Raw genomic sequence first — 18,396 nt, 5'->3', positions numbered from 1 at the left:
CCCTGGAGTCAGGAGGACCTAAGTTCAAATCTGACCTCAGACACTTGACACTTGACACTTTACTAGCTGTGTGACCATGGGCAAGTCACTTGACCCCATTGCCTAGCCAAAAAAAAAAAAAGCAGTCTTCTGGTACTTGAAGAGCTAATGTGTGGAATGTACTATGGCTTGGCTCCCATAGGCAGCATTAGAGGCAATGGTATGTTATAAAGAAACAGTGTTATAGAGACGACTCTTGGGCTAGAGAACTTCAGAGCTACCTGCAATCCAGTCTAATAGACATTCATTGTTTTTGTTCATTCATTTTCAGTCAAGTCCAACTCTTTGTGAGCTCATTTGGGGTTTCTTGGCAAAGATGCCAACAGTTTGCCGGTTCCTAACCCAGCTCACTTCACAGATGAGGAAGCTGAGGCAGACAGGGTTAAGTGGCTTGCCCAGGCTTACACAGATATAAGTGTCTGAGGCCGGATTTAAACTCAGGTCTTCCTGACTCCAGGCCTGGCGCTCTATCTAGCTGCCCCAGACATTAATTAAATACCTACTATGTGCTTGGTGCTGGGAATACCAATGCAAAAACGAAAACCAACGAGCTCATATTATGCTGAAGGATAGAGACACAAGCCACAGGACTTGACAAATGGCTGCATGTGGTAAGTGAGATACTCAGCAGGCAGTTGGCAATACTGGTCAGAAGAGAGATAAAAGCTAGATATATAGCTTTAGAGTCATCTGCATTGAAATGTTAATTCAGTCCATCAGGGCTGATGAGAGCATGTCACTAAATAAGTATTAAGTGTCTACTAGGTACCAAGGCACTATACTAAATACTGGGGATAAAAAGAAAGGCAAAAGAGACTCCCTCACAGTCTAATAAGGCAAACAAGTATGTACAAACAAGATATATACAAGATAAATTGAAGATAATTAATAGAGGGAGGGTAGTTGCATTAACGGGGAATCAGGAAAGGCTTCCTGTAGAAGACAGGATTTTAGATGGGACTTGAAGGAAGTCAGGGAGGCCGTGAGGCCAAGATGAGAAAGGAGAGCATTCCAGGCATGGGGAACAGCCGGTGAAAATGCACAGAGCCTGAAGGGGGAATGTCTTGTTCAAGGAGCACTGTGATAGGGGAAAGGGAGGTAAGACTGAAAGGACAGAAGGCCAGGTTGTGAAGTGTTTTGAATGCCAACTGGAGGATTTTATATTTAATCTTGTAGATGATAGAATGAGGAAAGACTTGAGGGAGGGTGACCAGTTAGCAGACTATTACAATAGTTCAGATTTTAGATGGCAAGGAACTGTACCAGCATGGTGGCAATGTCAGCCAGAAGGGAGCATATGCAAGAGGTGTTATGAGGGTAGAATTTACAGGACTTGGCAACAGATTGGATGGGGGTAGGAGAGAGGTGGTGAGAAAGAGAGTGAGAAGTCAGGGATATAGAGAAAGAAGACAATTCTTCCCATTCTTGGATTCTGTGAATTTTAGATTCTATGAGTCATCAAAGATGACTGATGTTTTGAACCTGAATGACTGGGAAGATAATATCAGGGCTGGATATGTGAACTTGTAAGACTTCTATTGGATTGAATCAGTATTTCACAAAAGAATAAGTATATATTCCCAATTAAAGCAAGAGTAATTTTACTTAAAGTGATAGGTACAATAAAAAGACAAAGTGCCTAGGCAAAGGATATTTGTTATTAATACATCACCAAATACCCTTGAGCTAGATAAACAGAAATCTCATCCCTCCCAGCCCCCACCTCTCACCACCCAAGTGCTGGTGCTTCTGCATCTAGAACATACAACTTTTATTCTCAGGGTGGATGCCTCACTTACATGTTATGCAAAAACTGAGGATCTCAGCCTTTTGGAGAGTGGGAGAGAATAGTGTAAGGGAGGTATAGTCTTCAGTATACTGCTCTAGTACACCAGAGGATGTCATCCAATTACTGTATAATGGTTAAGTGTCTTAGAACAATGATAGTTACTGACCAAGTGCTATATAAGCATTTCATGTCTTAGGCTGTAACTCATCGTATATGAAGCCTCCTTGGGTTAAGTATCTGTTCCTGTTCTAATGTCCTGTCCCAGGATATTTCCTGCTGACCTTATGTTACCTTATGAAGTCAGGGTTCAGTTAACAAGTATGTATTAAGTGCCTACTGAATGCCAGGCTCTGTGCTAAATATTGGAGATACAAAGAAAGGCAAATATCACCAGAAGCAGCAAACAAAAAAAAAACCCAGAAAACCCAGCCCCTCCACTCAAGGAGTCTAATGGAAAAAAGAAGGAAGAGGAGGAGGGACATGTAGATATGGCTTTTAAGGCAGAGAAGAAGGGATATGAGGGGGCTCATATTGTATGGCTTCAGGCTTCTTAGTAAAATAGGAGGCAAGTGTATCTGAGAAAAAGGTTCGGAGTAGCTACTGGAGAATCAGTCCAGGATAAATAACAGGAGTAACAAGGGTCAGGTTAAAGTAAGATAACAGTCAATATGTTATGGACTTGGTGTGATCACATGACTTCACCCTGCAGTGATTACTGAAATGAAGTAGATCCGTGGGCAGAAAAAGCAAATTGTAGGATTACCTAGAGTTAGGGATTTGCAAGACTAGAACAGACAAGTACCTGGTTAGAGAAGAAGAGATGCAGGTTCATGGTTAGAGAAGATATGAGGGCAGTAGGGATTCAAAGGTAGAAGACTATAGAATCAAGACTGATGGAAATAAAGTGAAGCTTGAAAAGGGATAGTGGATAGGGATAACAAAGAGAGATTAAGGGGCAGGAGGTCAAGATAAATTTGATGAATAGATTCATGAGAAGTGAAGTGGGAGAAATAGAACAGGAAATTGTAATCAGAGAAAATTATTTCAGAAAGCAGAATCTTGGATATGGAGCCATTATTGGTGGGGTTGAGGTGAACAAGCCTGTGAATGGCCAGGCTATAGTAAAGATGGTATTCATGAAAGTCAAAGAGGTTGAGAAATTGAATGGGCGAAGGTATTAGATGATAAACTGCAGAATCTATCATTAAACAAACTTGACAAATATTTACTAAGTGCTATATGCAATAAAGGCACTCTCTGCTCATTACTGGAAATTAAAAAAAAAATAGGACCTGGCCTCTGTTTTTAAAGAGCTAATAATCTAATGAAGAGGGAAAGATAGGTACACAATTAACTGTGATACGTAGGAGTATGGGATAAATGCAAAGGAGAGGTCCAGATAAATTACTTTGAAAAACCTGAGGAAGGAAAGATCATTCTTTCCTAATCAAAGATAGAGATATTGATAGCTATCCACAAGGGTAGAGATATTGTTGGAAAGCTTACAAAGTGACTAATAGCCCTTTCTCTAAAGTACATTTAAAACTATTCTTTGAGTGGCCAAAGGATATTCATATTCGTCTTCAGAGAATAAAAGCAAATTATCAATAATTATATGAAATATTGCTTTAAACCACTAAGAATGAGAGAAACTCTAATTAAAACAATTCTGAGGTTTTACCTCATACCCATCAATTTGCCCAAAATGATTTAAAACAAAAATGGAAGCTGTCCGTGTTGGAGAGGCTACAGAAAGATAAAGTACCTACTGTGTGCTAGCCATTGTGCTAAGTGCTTTACAGATATTTCATTTGAGCCTCACAACAACCTTGTGAGATAGGTGCTGTTATTATTACCATTGTACAGTTGAGGAAAATAAAGGTTGAATGACTTACCCAGGGTCACACAGCTAATAAGTGTCTGAGGATAGATCTGAACTCAGGTCCTCCTGTCTCTAGGCCCAGCACTTTGTCTGCTGTGTCCACTTTGTCACCACCTTTAATATGGAGTTGTGAATTGGTCCGGCCATTCTGAAAATCAATTTGGAACTACACAAATAAAGTCACTAAATTGTTCATACTCTTTAACCCCACATCCCACAAGTGCCCCAAGGAAGACAGTGATGGAAAAGTCCTATATATGACAAAATATCCATAGCAACATTCTTTGGGGTAACAAAAGAAAGGAAAAAAAAGCCAAGCTGATGGCCCTGGGGTGGAAACCTCTAACTGTCAGTTCTGGTGGCTGTGAATCTGTGGGTCCAATTTTGCTTCTACCCCCACCCACAACCCCAGTCTAGTTCCCTTCTCTTGAAATCTGACTAATGGATCTGTCTCGGACTTTGCTTCTGGCTTTGTCCCTGCCCACTTTGGCCTTGCTGCCTCCCTTATTTCCTCCTCTTACTGCAACAAGAAGTCTACACTGCAACCCAGAAATGGTATCTCTCTGGTCAGTTACCACTATGGCTACACACATAGTTACCCACAGCTACACACATTCACCTCTCAGACCTAATCTGTCAGCGGCACGATCGAGAGCCCTCCATGCAGCTGACTGGCCCTGACCTGTGAATGGGGACCCGGTCTCCGTGGAACTCCTTCCTGTACATCCTGGCTGTGTGTGCAGCAGGAGTGGCTCCTTGGGTGGTATACAATTCGTGTCATAACACTTCAGCCATCGGTGTTGGAAGACTGTTAAACTATGAATATATTAACCTAAGGTGTATCATGGCCTCAGGTCAGGAATAGGTCAGTCTCTGTGTGAGAGAGCATGCAAAGTATGTGCTTGTGTCAGAGACTTCTCTTGGGCCTGCTGCAGCTCCTGCACATGTTTCAACAGCCAAGGGTGAAAAACCCAACTGCACAAGGATAGGATGAGGGAGGCATGGGGAGACCACAGTTTGTCTGAAAAACAATCTGGGGGTTTTAGTATACTAGAAGTTCAGTATGTCACACAACAGCTAATTTTTAACTGTTTTAAGAGAAATGTCCTGCTTTATACTCTGTCCAGGTTAGACCCCTTCTGGGTTTGCGGGCAGCTCTGGACAGCTTATTTTAGGAGGACCAGTGATAAATTAGAACAAATATATTTCCCAAGGCAACACATTCTACTTTTGGATAGTTCTAATAGTTAGGAAGTTTTTCCTTATATTGAACCTAAATCTAACTCAAAACTGGCAGATTCCATCATTGCTAAGCCACTGTACACCCCTCCACACCAAATTTGTGGCTGAGTAAAGGGGTGGAAGGGCATGGAGCATAGTCATAAACATTTGGATCTCTGTGTAGATCTCCTCTGAAATTGTTCCATATGACCTCCTGTATAATCATGACTACATAGGGGTATATACATTAGACTGTTATAAGGTCAGTGTCAGTTATGGACTGGACCCTACTTGACACACTTCCAAAGCTTGTTGGACTAGAGAAGCAATGAGGCATAGTGTGTGTACTGCTGGACTTGGAATCAGAAAAACCAGATTCAAATGGTACATCTAACAGTGTGAGCATGGGCAAGGCAATTAACCTTTCTAAGCCTCAGTTTCCTTTTGCAAAATGGGGATACTGTAGTAGCTGCCTCATAATGTTGTTGTGAGATTCAGATGAAATATGTAAAGTACTTTGAACGCCTTAAATTCAGCGTCAATGACAGTAATTTATGTAAAATTGGATGAGAAAAAAATGGATTTCTTAATATAGCAATTTTAGGACAGCAGTTCCCACTCCATTGTGCCCCAGTGAGGAAGCTAAAAGCTACCTTAATCTGACCGATTATTTTACACAGTAATTTTTCTCTCTTTTCTCATAGGATCCTATCAGGCTCTTTTGAAAGACCTGTTTTTGAAGACAGCTCTGATGGGCGTCTCCTTTCTACAAGTTCAGATCCTGATACTCTGGCCACCAGAGAGGGGAGTCCACCCTCTGGAAGCCCATTTCAGCTCACAGCTTCCTTTGATGAAGATATTATTGACTTGAAGTAAAGACAATCTTAATCATATTTGCCATCTTTATTTTTCTTACAGCAGTTTATACTCTCTAGGAAAGTTTTGACACCACTTCCTGAGGAAAACCGGTCACTGATCTATTGGACCAACTGCTCTGCATATTAGGCCAGTTTGGGTAACTCTTCAACATTTGGTGCCATCTTGATCCTTGCTTTCCCAGTTCAAGTACCATCAGCCCCTCTTGGAATAAAGGTGGTAGATTTCATTGAGGTCTTAGATTGAAACTTTTAATAAAATAAAAGTATTCATTCTTCTTTACCTCAAACCTCTTATATTTGAAATACTTAGATGAACAATTATTTTTCATTACAGTTCTAATTTATTTCACATTATAAGTATTTCGTAGAAATATTTTGTAAAGAAGTCATTTGATTTTATGACAAATAAGAATTTTCTTTAGCTTTGCTTTCTATGACCAAGAAATCCTGCTCCTATTGATAACTCAGTTTTGCTGTGATTAGATATAAAGAAGTAATGCGGTTACACGAAAGTGTGACCAGTTGTTTTCCTGTTCTGCCAGTTCGGTACCCGCTCTTTAGAGGGAAGCTGATTGGCTGGATTTCAGAGGTAGCCTTCCTGATATGCAGAAGAATGAGAATTTGTTGAAAACAAGAGACACTATGATTTCCTTCCGTTAGTGTCCTTGTCTTTTATGTTAGATTTCTTTTTATTTTTAAATCAGAATGTCAAGAAAAAAATCTTCATCTTGAAATATTGTGCATATTTTCTTGTCTTTTCACTAACTACCACCCAAAGGGTGGACCTGCCACTTATGCATGCAAAGATGTATAACGTTGTCATTCCTCCCTAGCTTAGCATACATAAGAGGTTAAGAACAATTTGGGGCTGGGCTGTTACAACAGATTTCATGGTGAAATTTCAGCCTTTTACCTTGGAAAATTGCATTATAATGTAGAGGCAGAGTTAAAATATACGTGATCTTTTTGGTTATAAAAGTTTGATGATCCCCTCCTGACCCTCCCCACTACCCAGTGCTCTCTCCCTTTAGTTCTCCAATTCTGTTGGCAGATTTCTCTCATTTCCCCTCAAGCACAGTCTTAACAACCCTTTGATTTCAGTACATCTGGTTACTTTCCTTTTTTGTGCGTGTGGACCTTTGCTTAGCCACCTATATGGAGAGTGATATAGTCTATACCACACTAAACCTAGCTCTAAAGGGTGATTTCCTACTTTATATATTGATGCAATGAAACATAACAGGTCAGTGATTTTACAGTTTTTATAGTTCAGGCTATGACAGTGTTTTTTAAGCCCACTAACCTGTGAGATACAGCCTTAAATATAAAAACAGAAAGGAAACATGCAATATCAATACTGTCTCCCTAGTTTGCATACTATGGATTACTTGGAAAAGTCCTTACCTCTGCATGGTGAGCTCAGTATTAAACCCCAGAAGAAAGGCCAGATTTTTGTTTGGCAGAGGATGAATGATGGTTGAAAAGAATCATTTCAAAAGCAAGGCCAAGAAGAAGAGTTCTTTTACTTAGGCATCGATTCAGCCTAAAAGCCAAAATAGGAACTGATCCATTAGCTCTTGGAGCATTTATGCTCCAAAGGTCTCCCATCATTTTCTGTTCACCTCCCTGACTCCTGTTTTGTATCATAGTTTTTAAAAACTGTTTTCTAAATGTAATAAGCTTGTTTTTGTCTTCTTCATCCTGTCATTTTTCCTACTTTGGCTTCTCATCCTGATATGTAAGAACCAGCAGTTCCTAAAGGTTGTTTCCATGGAGGGATCGTAAGCGTCAGATGAGCCAGAGTATTTGAGAAGGAGTCACAAATTCAAAGAAGCATTTAGAAATCAGAGAGAAGTACACTAGGGGGAGGGAAGTTGAGCGTAATGCAAAGGAAGGAAACCAGAAGGAGGCCACCACACACGTGACAAGCTATTTCATTCCGAGCCATTTTCACACAGTGAAGATAACAGACACAAAAACCATAAGGAGCAACAAGAAAAAACTTGGAATAGATACTTAAGCTACAGTAGTAGCTAACATGATAGATTGGGATTGTTTTATTTCCAGTATTTAAGAGAAGAATTTAATATTTCTTTATTTTAAGAATCCATTATTTATTTCATCCTCGTGGTACTCCCTCCATCAGTGCAGCTTGTGACCCCTCACATTGCAAAACCAACCCGAAGAGTTCTTTTTATTTAGGCTTCAGTTCAGCCTGAAAGCCAATACAGCAACTGATTCATCAGCTCTTGTAGTTGCTGTAGCCAAAAACATTCCTCAACTAATGGCCACCCCCTGGTGCTGAGCCTCTCTTCCATTAGCTAGGCTGGTCCTGTATCTGTTGCTGGGCCCATAAGAAAAGCCTTTACAACTTGGAAGGACATGCCAAGTTTTTAGATGGCAGGGCCTTCTAAAACCCAGCATCACCTGCACACCATGATAAGAGAGGTTTTAGTGGCAAAGGAGGAACTAGACATCATTAAACATAATTTCTAATTAATGTGCCAAGAGGATAACAAGTGATCAAAAACAAAAATCTGCATAGCACTTGGTCACCTAAATTCGACTCTGTGTGAATAATCATAAAATTAATAAGTGCTGCACAAGGGCTGTAGTTTTAGGCTACATGTTCTAGGTGGTCCTTTCCTTTGTTCTAAAGCACTGAAAAATCTGAAAGTCAGTAACTCAGGTGAATTTCCATTTTTCATAAAATACCTGTGGTATACCTGTTATTGCTACACACATGGTGTGTCAAATTACTATCTTTAAATATGCAGTACTCAGACTTTTGCAAAATGAAATAGATGATATTTCTGGTCATATTTCTAAAATGAAGAATTTTGAAGACATGTTGAAATTCACCTCAGTTACTTACTCCATGTAAGTTAATGAAGAAGACAGGAGGCTTTATAAATGAAAGCATGTGTCTAATTAGATCTTTCAGGGGAAAAAATTGTTTTTGTCATTTGTTACCATATGATTTAGCTTGAAAAGAAATTAGAGAAACTGTAATGGGGATGGGGGTACTTAACTAATGATTGAAAATATGATTCATATCATCTAATATAGTACAACTGAAAACTAGACCTATTACAGAATATCATCTTTGCCTACCTTGAATATGTATCTACCCTGCACATTGATTGTGTAAGAATTAAGGAAGAGAAATTTGATTAGAGTAAATGGTACTATATTCATCAACAGAATTGTTATTGGAGGAGGCAGCATGGTACAATGGAAAGAGTACTGGATTTGGGAGTCAGAGGACATAGGTTCAAATCCTGACCCTGCTAACTTACTACCTTTGTGACCCTGGGCAAGTCATTTAATCTCTCCAGTTCTCTGTTTCCTCTTATATAAAACAGTGGGGTTAGATCAGATGACCACTGAGGGCTCTTCCAGCTCTAAATCTATGAATTTATGAATTAGGGACTGATGCAGAATATTATTTATATATATAATCAAACCTGGACATGAGACATTTGATAAAGTAAATAAGCTTAGGAAATATGAGGTGAAGTGATAGTACAATTACATTGATATGAAGCTGGTACAACAACCATACTCAAAGAATTCATCAAGTATATCCAAAATGTATTGGATTAAAGTCAATCTCAAGGTTCTAGTGTTGTGCCTCAGGGCTCCAGCCTTGGCCTTGGCCTAGTCAATATTTGTTTCAGAAATTTGGATGAAGACACAGAAGACGTACTTGTTGAATATTCAGGTGACACAAAGTTCGGAGGGATGGCCATTAGGATGTGTGACAAAATCAACCCAAAAAGCATCTCAGCAGTCTGAGCCAAAACCAAGAAGATGAAACATAACAGGGTACAGAATTCACTTCTCAATGGATGTGGAAAAAAAAAAAGGAAGCTACTAAACACTTGGAAAACACACAGACCTTATTTTTTAAATGACTAAGAAATCATCCAATAACCACCAACCCAAATGCCTGTTTTTCTTCTACAAAAATTTCATGAGAACAATCCACATACTAACAGCATCATGGACGAGAGATTGAGAAGGGAAGGTCAGGCTTGCGCAAGTGACATGCTACCACAACACCTCTTTACGGTCACATAAGTGACTGAAAGGTGTAGAGAATACAAAATCCTACCATGATTATTGTTTGTTGATTGTAATATAAAAGCTTTTGTTCACTGGAGCAAAATTTAAAGGCTTTTTTCCAGCATGGTGTCTCCCACACATATGTCAAAATCATATAAGATTGCTGGAAGGATTAACGATCTGATTATGAATATTAAGGAGGACATGAAAAAATAGGAGGACATAATTATCAAAAAGTGTTTGCCACTGTCACAGAGGATGTCCAGTGCCAATTCAATGGAAGAGGAATTCCCTAAAGATACTCACGTCCTCTGGATGCTCCTCTTTGCATATGACAATATGCTAACTTCATCAAACTCCAGAACATTGCAGAGCCTCCTAAATGAGGTCCATGATCACTCAAAAGTTCATCTTAACTAGACACAGAAAATAAACTTAAGTAGAAGGGAAAGGATTCCATTTATTCAAACTATGATACGCAGTTGGATGGAAAGCCTTATAGAAGTGATCCATTGGTACATATGGACAGAGACTGAGCATGGACAATAATCCGGTCTAGAAGAGAGAAGGCAGGATCACCTCTGAAAAACACACAAGTGTTTTTATTGCCATGCGCGCGCACACACACACACACACACACACACACACACACATTTCTCCCTGAAACAAAGGCCCATCTTTTTAACATCAGTATTCTTCTAATGATACTGTTTGAGTCATGGAATATCACAGTCTCCACTGCACATGGCCCAACATACAATGAAAAGGCACATGGTAAGCATGATTAGGCTATGTCACACTGGCAAAAATTGCATGCAAGTAGAAGCAAGAAGATGTCATCAGAGAGATGTATGAACAGAAAGAGAGGAGAGCTCATCATGTAACAAGAGTGATTAGTAACTAATGGACTGCCTACAAGCCTACATGAAATCAAGCAATCTACTCCAGCCCTTTGGGGAGGCCCCTCTGTGGAAGATTTCTAGAAGGTCAGAGACAGAAGTTGCACTGGAGGAGAAAGTATGAATGAGTTGCAATCTCCCTTTGGAAGGAATGTCATCATTAATGAGATCATGTATCCATCAAAGTAAAACTAAATGGATAAAGATTGATTACTTGTTTAGCAAAATGAAGTTGGATAGACAACCTAGAGTACAAGAAAAGGGATACCTAACTTAACTGATTTATGCGTAAGACAACTGGGTTTTACTTAGTCACAAATTCAGTTTGAACCAAAAGCATGATCTGAGTACTTTAAAAAGCTGTTACAATCTTATACTTTAGTACTTGAAAAGATCCATCATTTCATTAGTTTTGGCACCCCTTCCTCTGACTGAGATCACAAATTTTTTACCTTTTAGAAGACATGCTACAGGTAAAACAAATTCATCACTTGGTGGCCAGCCTTCTGGTGCCAAACCTCTTCCAATGTAAGTAGGTTCATGCTTAACTGAAAGACACAGCTTCCGTCCCCCAAGCCCATAACAAAAGCATTTCCGGCCTAATAGGACATTCAAGAGCTTGTATTCTCCTGGCAGAGCCTTTGAGATCCCAGGATAACCTCCACACTACACTGAGGTATTGTAGAAATCCTGTGATGGAGGACCATAATATTAGGCAGCATTTATAGAGGTAAACAGGGTGACCCAAAAGTCTTAGTGCAGTTCTAAACTTTTAACAACTTAAAGCTGTAATAAGACTTTTGGGAATACCCTGTATTATCTAGGTCAAGGGATATAATAATCTTCTATTATCCTCTGTTGCATCTAGAGGATTGGGTTCAGTTTTGGGCACCATGTTTTAAGAGAGATATTGACAAGATGGAGGGCAGTGAGAATAATGAAGGATTTGAAACCATGTCCTAAGAAGAATGGTGAAGGGAACTGAAAGGCAGAGGATGAAACAAGAAAGCTGTATTCAAATATTTGAAGGGTTATCATATGGAAGAAGACACAGGCTTGTCCTGCATTGGTCCAATGGGCAGAAAAAGGACAAATGGAATGCAGATTTCAGCTCAGAGTAAGGAAAAATTTTCTGACAAGAAGAGCCCTCCATAAAAGCGGTGAAGTCTCCATCACTAGAAATGTTCATAGAGAGCCTTGTTCTGCCATCTGACAAGAATGCTGCAAAATGGAGGCAGTGTGTGGGAGGTAACATGATATTGTAGAAAGAGCACTGCATTTGAAGTCAGAGAACCTGGGCTGAATCCCAGCTCCGCTTACTTGCTGCATGATTCTGAGCAAGTTACTTCCCTTCCGAGATCTGGCCTTAACCTACCTACCTAGTGTTAAGTCCCACTATTCCACAGCAAGACAGTCTGTTTCAGCCACTTTAATCACCATTCTCAGAATGTGCACTGTGCTTTCTTGTTGCTGAACTTTAACTCTTCTTGAAGTACCCTCCCACCTCCTAATCTCTACCTATTAAAATGCAACCCAGTTTTCAAGGCTTTAGTTCCAATGCCACCTCCTCGACGATGCATGACCCAATCCAGCCTGAAGTGATCCCTGCATCCTCTGAACTCCTAAAGCACTCAATTTGTACTACTCATAAGGCACTTACCACATACTGCCTGATATTATAAGTACTTCTGTTTGTGTCTTATTTCCCCTACTATATTTGAAACTTCTGAGGGCTGGTACCATTTTTGTACAACTTTTTATCTCTCAGTGCACTGCACACAGCCACCCATTAAATATTTTTTGAATGAGTGAATGAATGTGATCTCTCTCAGTTTTATAATTCTGTGACTTTTAATTCTTCTAAGCTGAAGCAAAGAATTTCATGTTAGCTTGCTACAGTCTTAGAAGCCATGTGGGTCCTATTTTCAGCCTTGCAATTTCACTGTGACATTTATCAGCACATTCATGAAGAATAGTCTCTTTGGTAGGGAGTTCTAGATATAGTAGTGTTTACATTATCCTTAAATAATGCATCAAAAAGCATTAAAACCTTTCCAAGATTTCAGAAGGTATTATAGTTAGAGGTGGAAAGATTTGTCGAGCCAAATCTTTAAGTAAATCCAGCCTCTCCATGTCAGTATTGGGAGCTTCTTTATTGTCCCCATGTCTCCATAGAATTCTCATACCTGACTTCCCTGGAGTCTTTCCATTCCTGAGAAAGCCCAGCAAGATTGTCAGCAGTCTTTATGAAGACTGATGTCTTAAGATCACTTGGATTCATAGAAAGAACAAGAATGAACATCATCATATTTTAACACCAGATCTAACAGGAATTTTTCTGTATGACTTGGACAAATCCTTTTACTTAAGTTGCCTCATCTTGTAAGATGAGGAAGATAATACTTGGGCTACCTGCTTCACAGGGCTTTTGTGAGCAAAGTGCTTTGTAAACCTTGAAGTGCCATGGAAATAACTGTTCAAATTGGTTAATCTACCTGGAGTACAGTTTCCTTATCTGTTATAATAAGGATTATTACTTAACACTGCTCTAGCACAGGGCTCTTTAACCTTTGTTGTGTCAGGGACCTCTTCAGCAGTCCATGGTTTTAAATGTATAAAATAAAATACATAAGGTTACAAAGGAAACCAAAGGTTAGTGAAAATAAAGAATTTTTTCATATACGTGTTCACAGACCCCTTGAAATCTATCCTGAGGTCTGGAGACTCCAGGTTAAGAACTGTTGATCTAGCACCACAGGGTTTACAAATCCCTTTCATCATAAATATCCTATGAAATAAGATGAAAATCAGAGATGACTTAATCAACTTAGTAATGAAGCCAGGATTTGAATTACATCTTCTAACCTTAAGTCCTGTATTGTTTCCTCTCTTCGACCCCCACCTACCTCACAATTATGTTACAGAGAGCTAAACTCTGTGTTTGCCTCCCCTACTTCCCACCTAGGACCTAGCACAGGGCTACCCACAGTAGATGCTCAGTTAATATTTGTTAAAATGCATCAACTTTAGATATACGTTCAAGTGGTTTGAAAAATCAAAAGCTCTAAAAGTATGTAAGGTATTATTCTTACAGTATCATTACCATCAAAGAAGGAGGAAAGAAAGGAAGGGAATAGCCTATGATTTAGATGGAGCCAAGCCCAGTCAGACATTGTTCCTATCCAGCTAGGTATATGTTCCTTGCATAGGAAGCTAAAAACAGCCTGGCATTTCTCTAAATCTATTGATAATTGATAGAATATTCATATTTGTTTATTTTTTTATTTATATAGTTCATCCTTCCTTCCCTACTCTTTTTGGTTACTCTGAGAACTCAGTTATTTTGCCACTTGGATCAAGTGTAGACACAGCAGAAATTTATTTGGCATTAAAATGAATGTAGTTTGGTTGAAAGAGTATTAATGTGGAGTCCTAAGTGCTAGGTTCCACTCCCAGGTCAGGTTCCCCACTTACTGGTTGAGGGCAAACCAGTTCCCTCACATATAAAATAGGAGCATATAGAGAAGGTTTGACTAGATAAAATTGAAGGTTTCTTACAGCTTTAAAGGTCTTACATATGAGCAGACAGACACCAGTAAATTGGTCTTCCCTAAGAGAAATAGATCCAAAAATTGGAGTTTCATCCACTATCTTAACATCCCATACCTAAGGAGTCCCTAATAATATTTCACAGGAATGGTTTGAATCTGGTTTGTACTTGCTCACCTCCTGCTTGCTGATTTCTTTAAATGAGAAAAAAAAGAATTATAGACAGTTCTTGCTTTATACAAATTCGTATCATGCAAATTCTACTTTAAAAAATTCTGAAAAAAATCTACATTCCAAACCAAACAAAACCAAAACCTATGTTAACTTTACTGTACAGTACTGTGCTCTCTCCTCTCCTGCCCCTTGGCTCTGCACTCTGGGGCTTCCCATCCCCCCCCCAAAAAAAAACTCCTAGTGAAAGCAGAATGGACTTTGCAGAAAGACCATGGCCACTGCTGCCAGGATGGGGACTTGGTTGAGACCTCTCATGCTGGGGAAGGAGACATTTGCCCCAAACTGACCACCCATCCTTGTGTCTGCCCCACCCTGAGTGTCTGTCTGCCTTCTGTCTGTGCTTTAGTACCATGTATCTTTCCCCTTTCTCTGGGTTCTGGCCAGGCCTCCACAGGGCTGGCCCTGGCCCTGCGTGTTCCTTCTCCTGCTCTCAATTCTGTCTCTGGTCCCTACCTTTCCCAAGTGCTAGTCCCCCTTCCTGCCTCCCTACCTTCTTCCCCACTTCCACAAACAAATTCATATTATATAAAAATCATTTTACATAGAGGTCTGTGGAACTGTCCACTTACGTAAAGCAAGAACTGTCTGTATTTAGTGTTGACAGTGCCTTTCAATAAGGCATTTAAATCTCAACTTTAAGTATCTCTGGGAAACAAAGAAGTTTTTAGGGTCCTGGATGGGGCCTTAAAGGTGGAATCTTAGGTGCTAGAATTCAGGGTTGGGACACCATGTTTTAGGAAAGATATTGACAAACTAGAGTGAAGGCAACAAAGATGGTGAGAAGACTTTATTTAAACTGTGCTTCATGAGGTGGGAGGAACCCAAACTATTTCATCTGGAAAAGAGCAGACTTATTTAGCAAGGATCTCATCACTGTCCTAGAGTGCTTGAAAGGCTACCATGGAAAAGAGGGATTGGACTTGTTCTGTGTAGCCACAGAGGGCAAAACAAGCAGAAGCAGTTGTAAGGGAGGCAGATTTAGGTTTAATGTAAGGAAAAATTTCCTGTCACTTAGAGTGGTCCAAAAGTAGATTGGTTCCCCATCACTGTAGTCTTCAAGTGAAACCTGAATGAGGTTCTGTGAAATAATCCAGTTGTTTTCATTTAGTGTTGGGGTGGGGTAGAAGGGTAGGGGGGAGAGAAAAATGAAGGAGGTGCCTTTGTTCCATAGTCATATATGCTTCTTGGAGGTCATGATTAGTATTTCTGCATTATTTTATTTGAGGGATCTGTAGTAAAGTGTAATAGGCTATGAGAGTCATATGACGGGACTTTCGCTCTACCAGAACAAACTGAACATCCTCCTGGCCTAGGCTAAACCTCTAGGGTTTGAATTTTCAGGATCACAGTTTGCCTTTACTGCTAGGCCATTTACCACATTGCCACAGATGTGGCTGCTATTGCAGCTGTGAGGGACTACCTGATTTCCCCAGAAGGTTGTTTGAACTAGGCAGCTTGGTACTGATTTATGACAATTTGGTCCAGACCCCTTTCAGTCCATGTCATGGACCTCTTAAGTTTCTAAAAGACTCAACATCCATCTCCTAGGCATAAGCTGCAAATGCAAAAGAAAACAGCTCTGGTTACAGCAGCAGACTGGGGGCACTACAGTTGTAGGTGTTCTCCAGACAGGCTCCCAATGTTACAGGGGCCTGGGAGGTTCTAGGCTAGGGGGTGTGAAGCTCAGATAGAAAAGGGGGCCACCAATCCATACATAAGGATCTCTGTGGGCTACATATTGACTTGGTTTTAATATGTGATATTACCTATGCTTTATTGTATTTGTATTTATGTTTTGCCCAGTCAGATATTGAAATCAAATGGTTCAGTCTTACACCTTTTTAAGGAGAAGGCAGACAATCAGACAATCCAAGAAGGTTCCTTGCTGAGCAAATTGGGCATGCTCAAAAACCTGATTACATATGTTAAATATTTTCCAATTACATTTTAATCTGGTTCTCCCCAAACTGGAGAGTGTTGTGAGTCACATAGGACATGTAGGTGTGACACCTCTGTCCTAAAAGGTATCACAGTGTAGTATCAAATGCACCAGCCTAGGAGTTGGGGAATTATAGGACCATAGATCTAGAAAAGATCTCAGAGGCCATCCGGTCCTCATTTTACAGATGAGAAAACTGAAGCCCAGAGAGGTTAAGTGACTGCACAAAGTCACACAGGTAGTAAATGCTAGAGGCAAGAGCTGAACCCAGGTCCTCTGATTCCAGAGGCAGTGCTCATTCCATTATACCATGCTGCCACCCAACTGGGTTCTCATCCTAGTTCTTGACTGAACTTGCTATGTGATCTTGGGCAAATCACTTCCCCTTTCTGAGACTCAGTTTCTCCATCTGTAAAAGAAAGAGGTTGGGCTAGATAACCAGTCTTTTATAATATTAATTTTACATACATTATCTTCTTTGATCTTCACAACAATTCTGTGAGATATGTGCTACAAATACCCATTTTACAGAGGAGGAAACAGACTCAAAGAAGTCATGGCTTTCCCAGCATCACACAGCTAGTGAATGAGGCAAGATTTGAACTCAGGCCTTCCTGGTTCCTACACCATGCTGCCTTAGATGCTCTCTAGCCCATTCCTACCTTGAATTCAATGAGTCTTATAAATTCTACAACTCTTCCTAAAGTCTCTTTAAGCTCCTAAGATTAAGGTTCTTCCTCAGCTCTTGCTGAGTGGGTGTAAAGACATCTGTAAGATTAGTTTGTGCTCAAATACATTACCTCCTAGAGCAAAATAGACCTTCTTTAAACAGACATTCCCTCTGTCACCAGAATGAGTGTAGGTGGTTCCTTCCCTCCTACAGAACTACTGAGAAAAGCAGGCCATAGACAACCAGTTTCGCTGTCCACTGGGTTCCTGAAGGAGTTAGACTTTTCTTTGAAAAGAAAGGGGCTTGAAGTGAAAATGAATATTAATTTCTTGTAGATATTTACAGTAGAAGTATTTTTGTGTGTTCATCCTTACTGATCCGGCAAAATTACTGTGACTGTTTAAGCTGCTAGTGTATGACATTCTATGACCTGTCACTGTCCTTGAGCATCCTTTAAAGATGTTCTCCTTTGATAAATGAACTCTCTTAAAAGAAGCACCCACATATTTCTGTTTAATTTTTTTTTAACTGGGTTTCCTTGTCTTACCCAGGCTGGGAGGGTAGTGGCTACTCAAGGCTGGTCCATTTCCTTTACTTAATTTGCCTGAGAGTTCTTGCCTTCTCCAGGGGGCTCACCATACTGATGCGGGGCTTTTTTCCGACGCCCGTTTAGCTTAGACCACCGCAGCTCAGAACTCCCAAACTCAAGAGATCTATCGGCCCCGCCCCCTGGCAGCAGAGATACTCACGGGCACCACCACGCCAGGCCCCTCCTCCCTCCTTTTAAGACGGTTTCCTCATCCAAGCTGTGGTAGTGGAAGGAGCAATGGATTTGCAGTCAGGGAACCTAGTCAAATCCCAGTTCTACTACTTACTAGCTGTGTGATTTTAGGAAAGTCACTTCCTTTCGAAGGACCTCAGTTTCTTACTAGTAAGATGAAGGGATTGGACTAGATCTCTAGATCCTTTCTATCTCTAACCTCCTACGAATAGCTCGTGCGTCCAGGCAGGTCAGTGGAAGGAAGGCAACTGCTCTGAGGCAGCTCTGTCCTTGATCTCCAATTGCATCTGCCTGGAAGAAGGGGACCCCTTTGAAGGAGGACAGTTGTGGTGGTGAAAGAGTGTTAAAAATAAAATATTTTGTCCGTTCGTGTCATGTAGGGCTCTCTCCCTGTTCGTTTTATTTCCCAGGCTCCCCTTCCCGGAGCCTTGTGCTGCCTAACCCTTA

The 18,396-nt window shown here is 40.3% G+C and overlaps 1 protein-coding gene across 1 annotated transcript in view; it reads left to right on the top strand.

Moving 5' to 3' along the window:
- GARNL3 (GTPase activating Rap/RanGAP domain like 3) overlaps window positions 1–6,089 on the top strand; it is a 225,399-nt gene extending 219,310 nt beyond the window's left edge. The window contains 1 exon segment of the mRNA XM_020984961.2: window positions 5,636–6,089. Coding sequence (XP_020840620.2) covers window positions 5,636–5,807 — 172 coding nt within the window. The 3' untranslated portion in view covers window positions 5,808–6,089.
- The last annotated feature ends 12,307 nt before the right edge of the window (window positions 6,090–18,396 follow it).

Source organism: Phascolarctos cinereus, unplaced genomic scaffold (genome assembly GCF_003287225.1).
Source record: "Phascolarctos cinereus isolate Bilbo 61053 unplaced genomic scaffold, phaCin_HiC Scaffold_2;HRSCAF=192, whole genome shotgun sequence".
Classification (NCBI taxonomy): domain Eukaryota; kingdom Metazoa; phylum Chordata; class Mammalia; order Diprotodontia; family Phascolarctidae; genus Phascolarctos; species Phascolarctos cinereus.
Note: the sequence above shows the minus strand (reverse complement) of the source record. Positions and strands in the feature narration are given on the sequence as shown.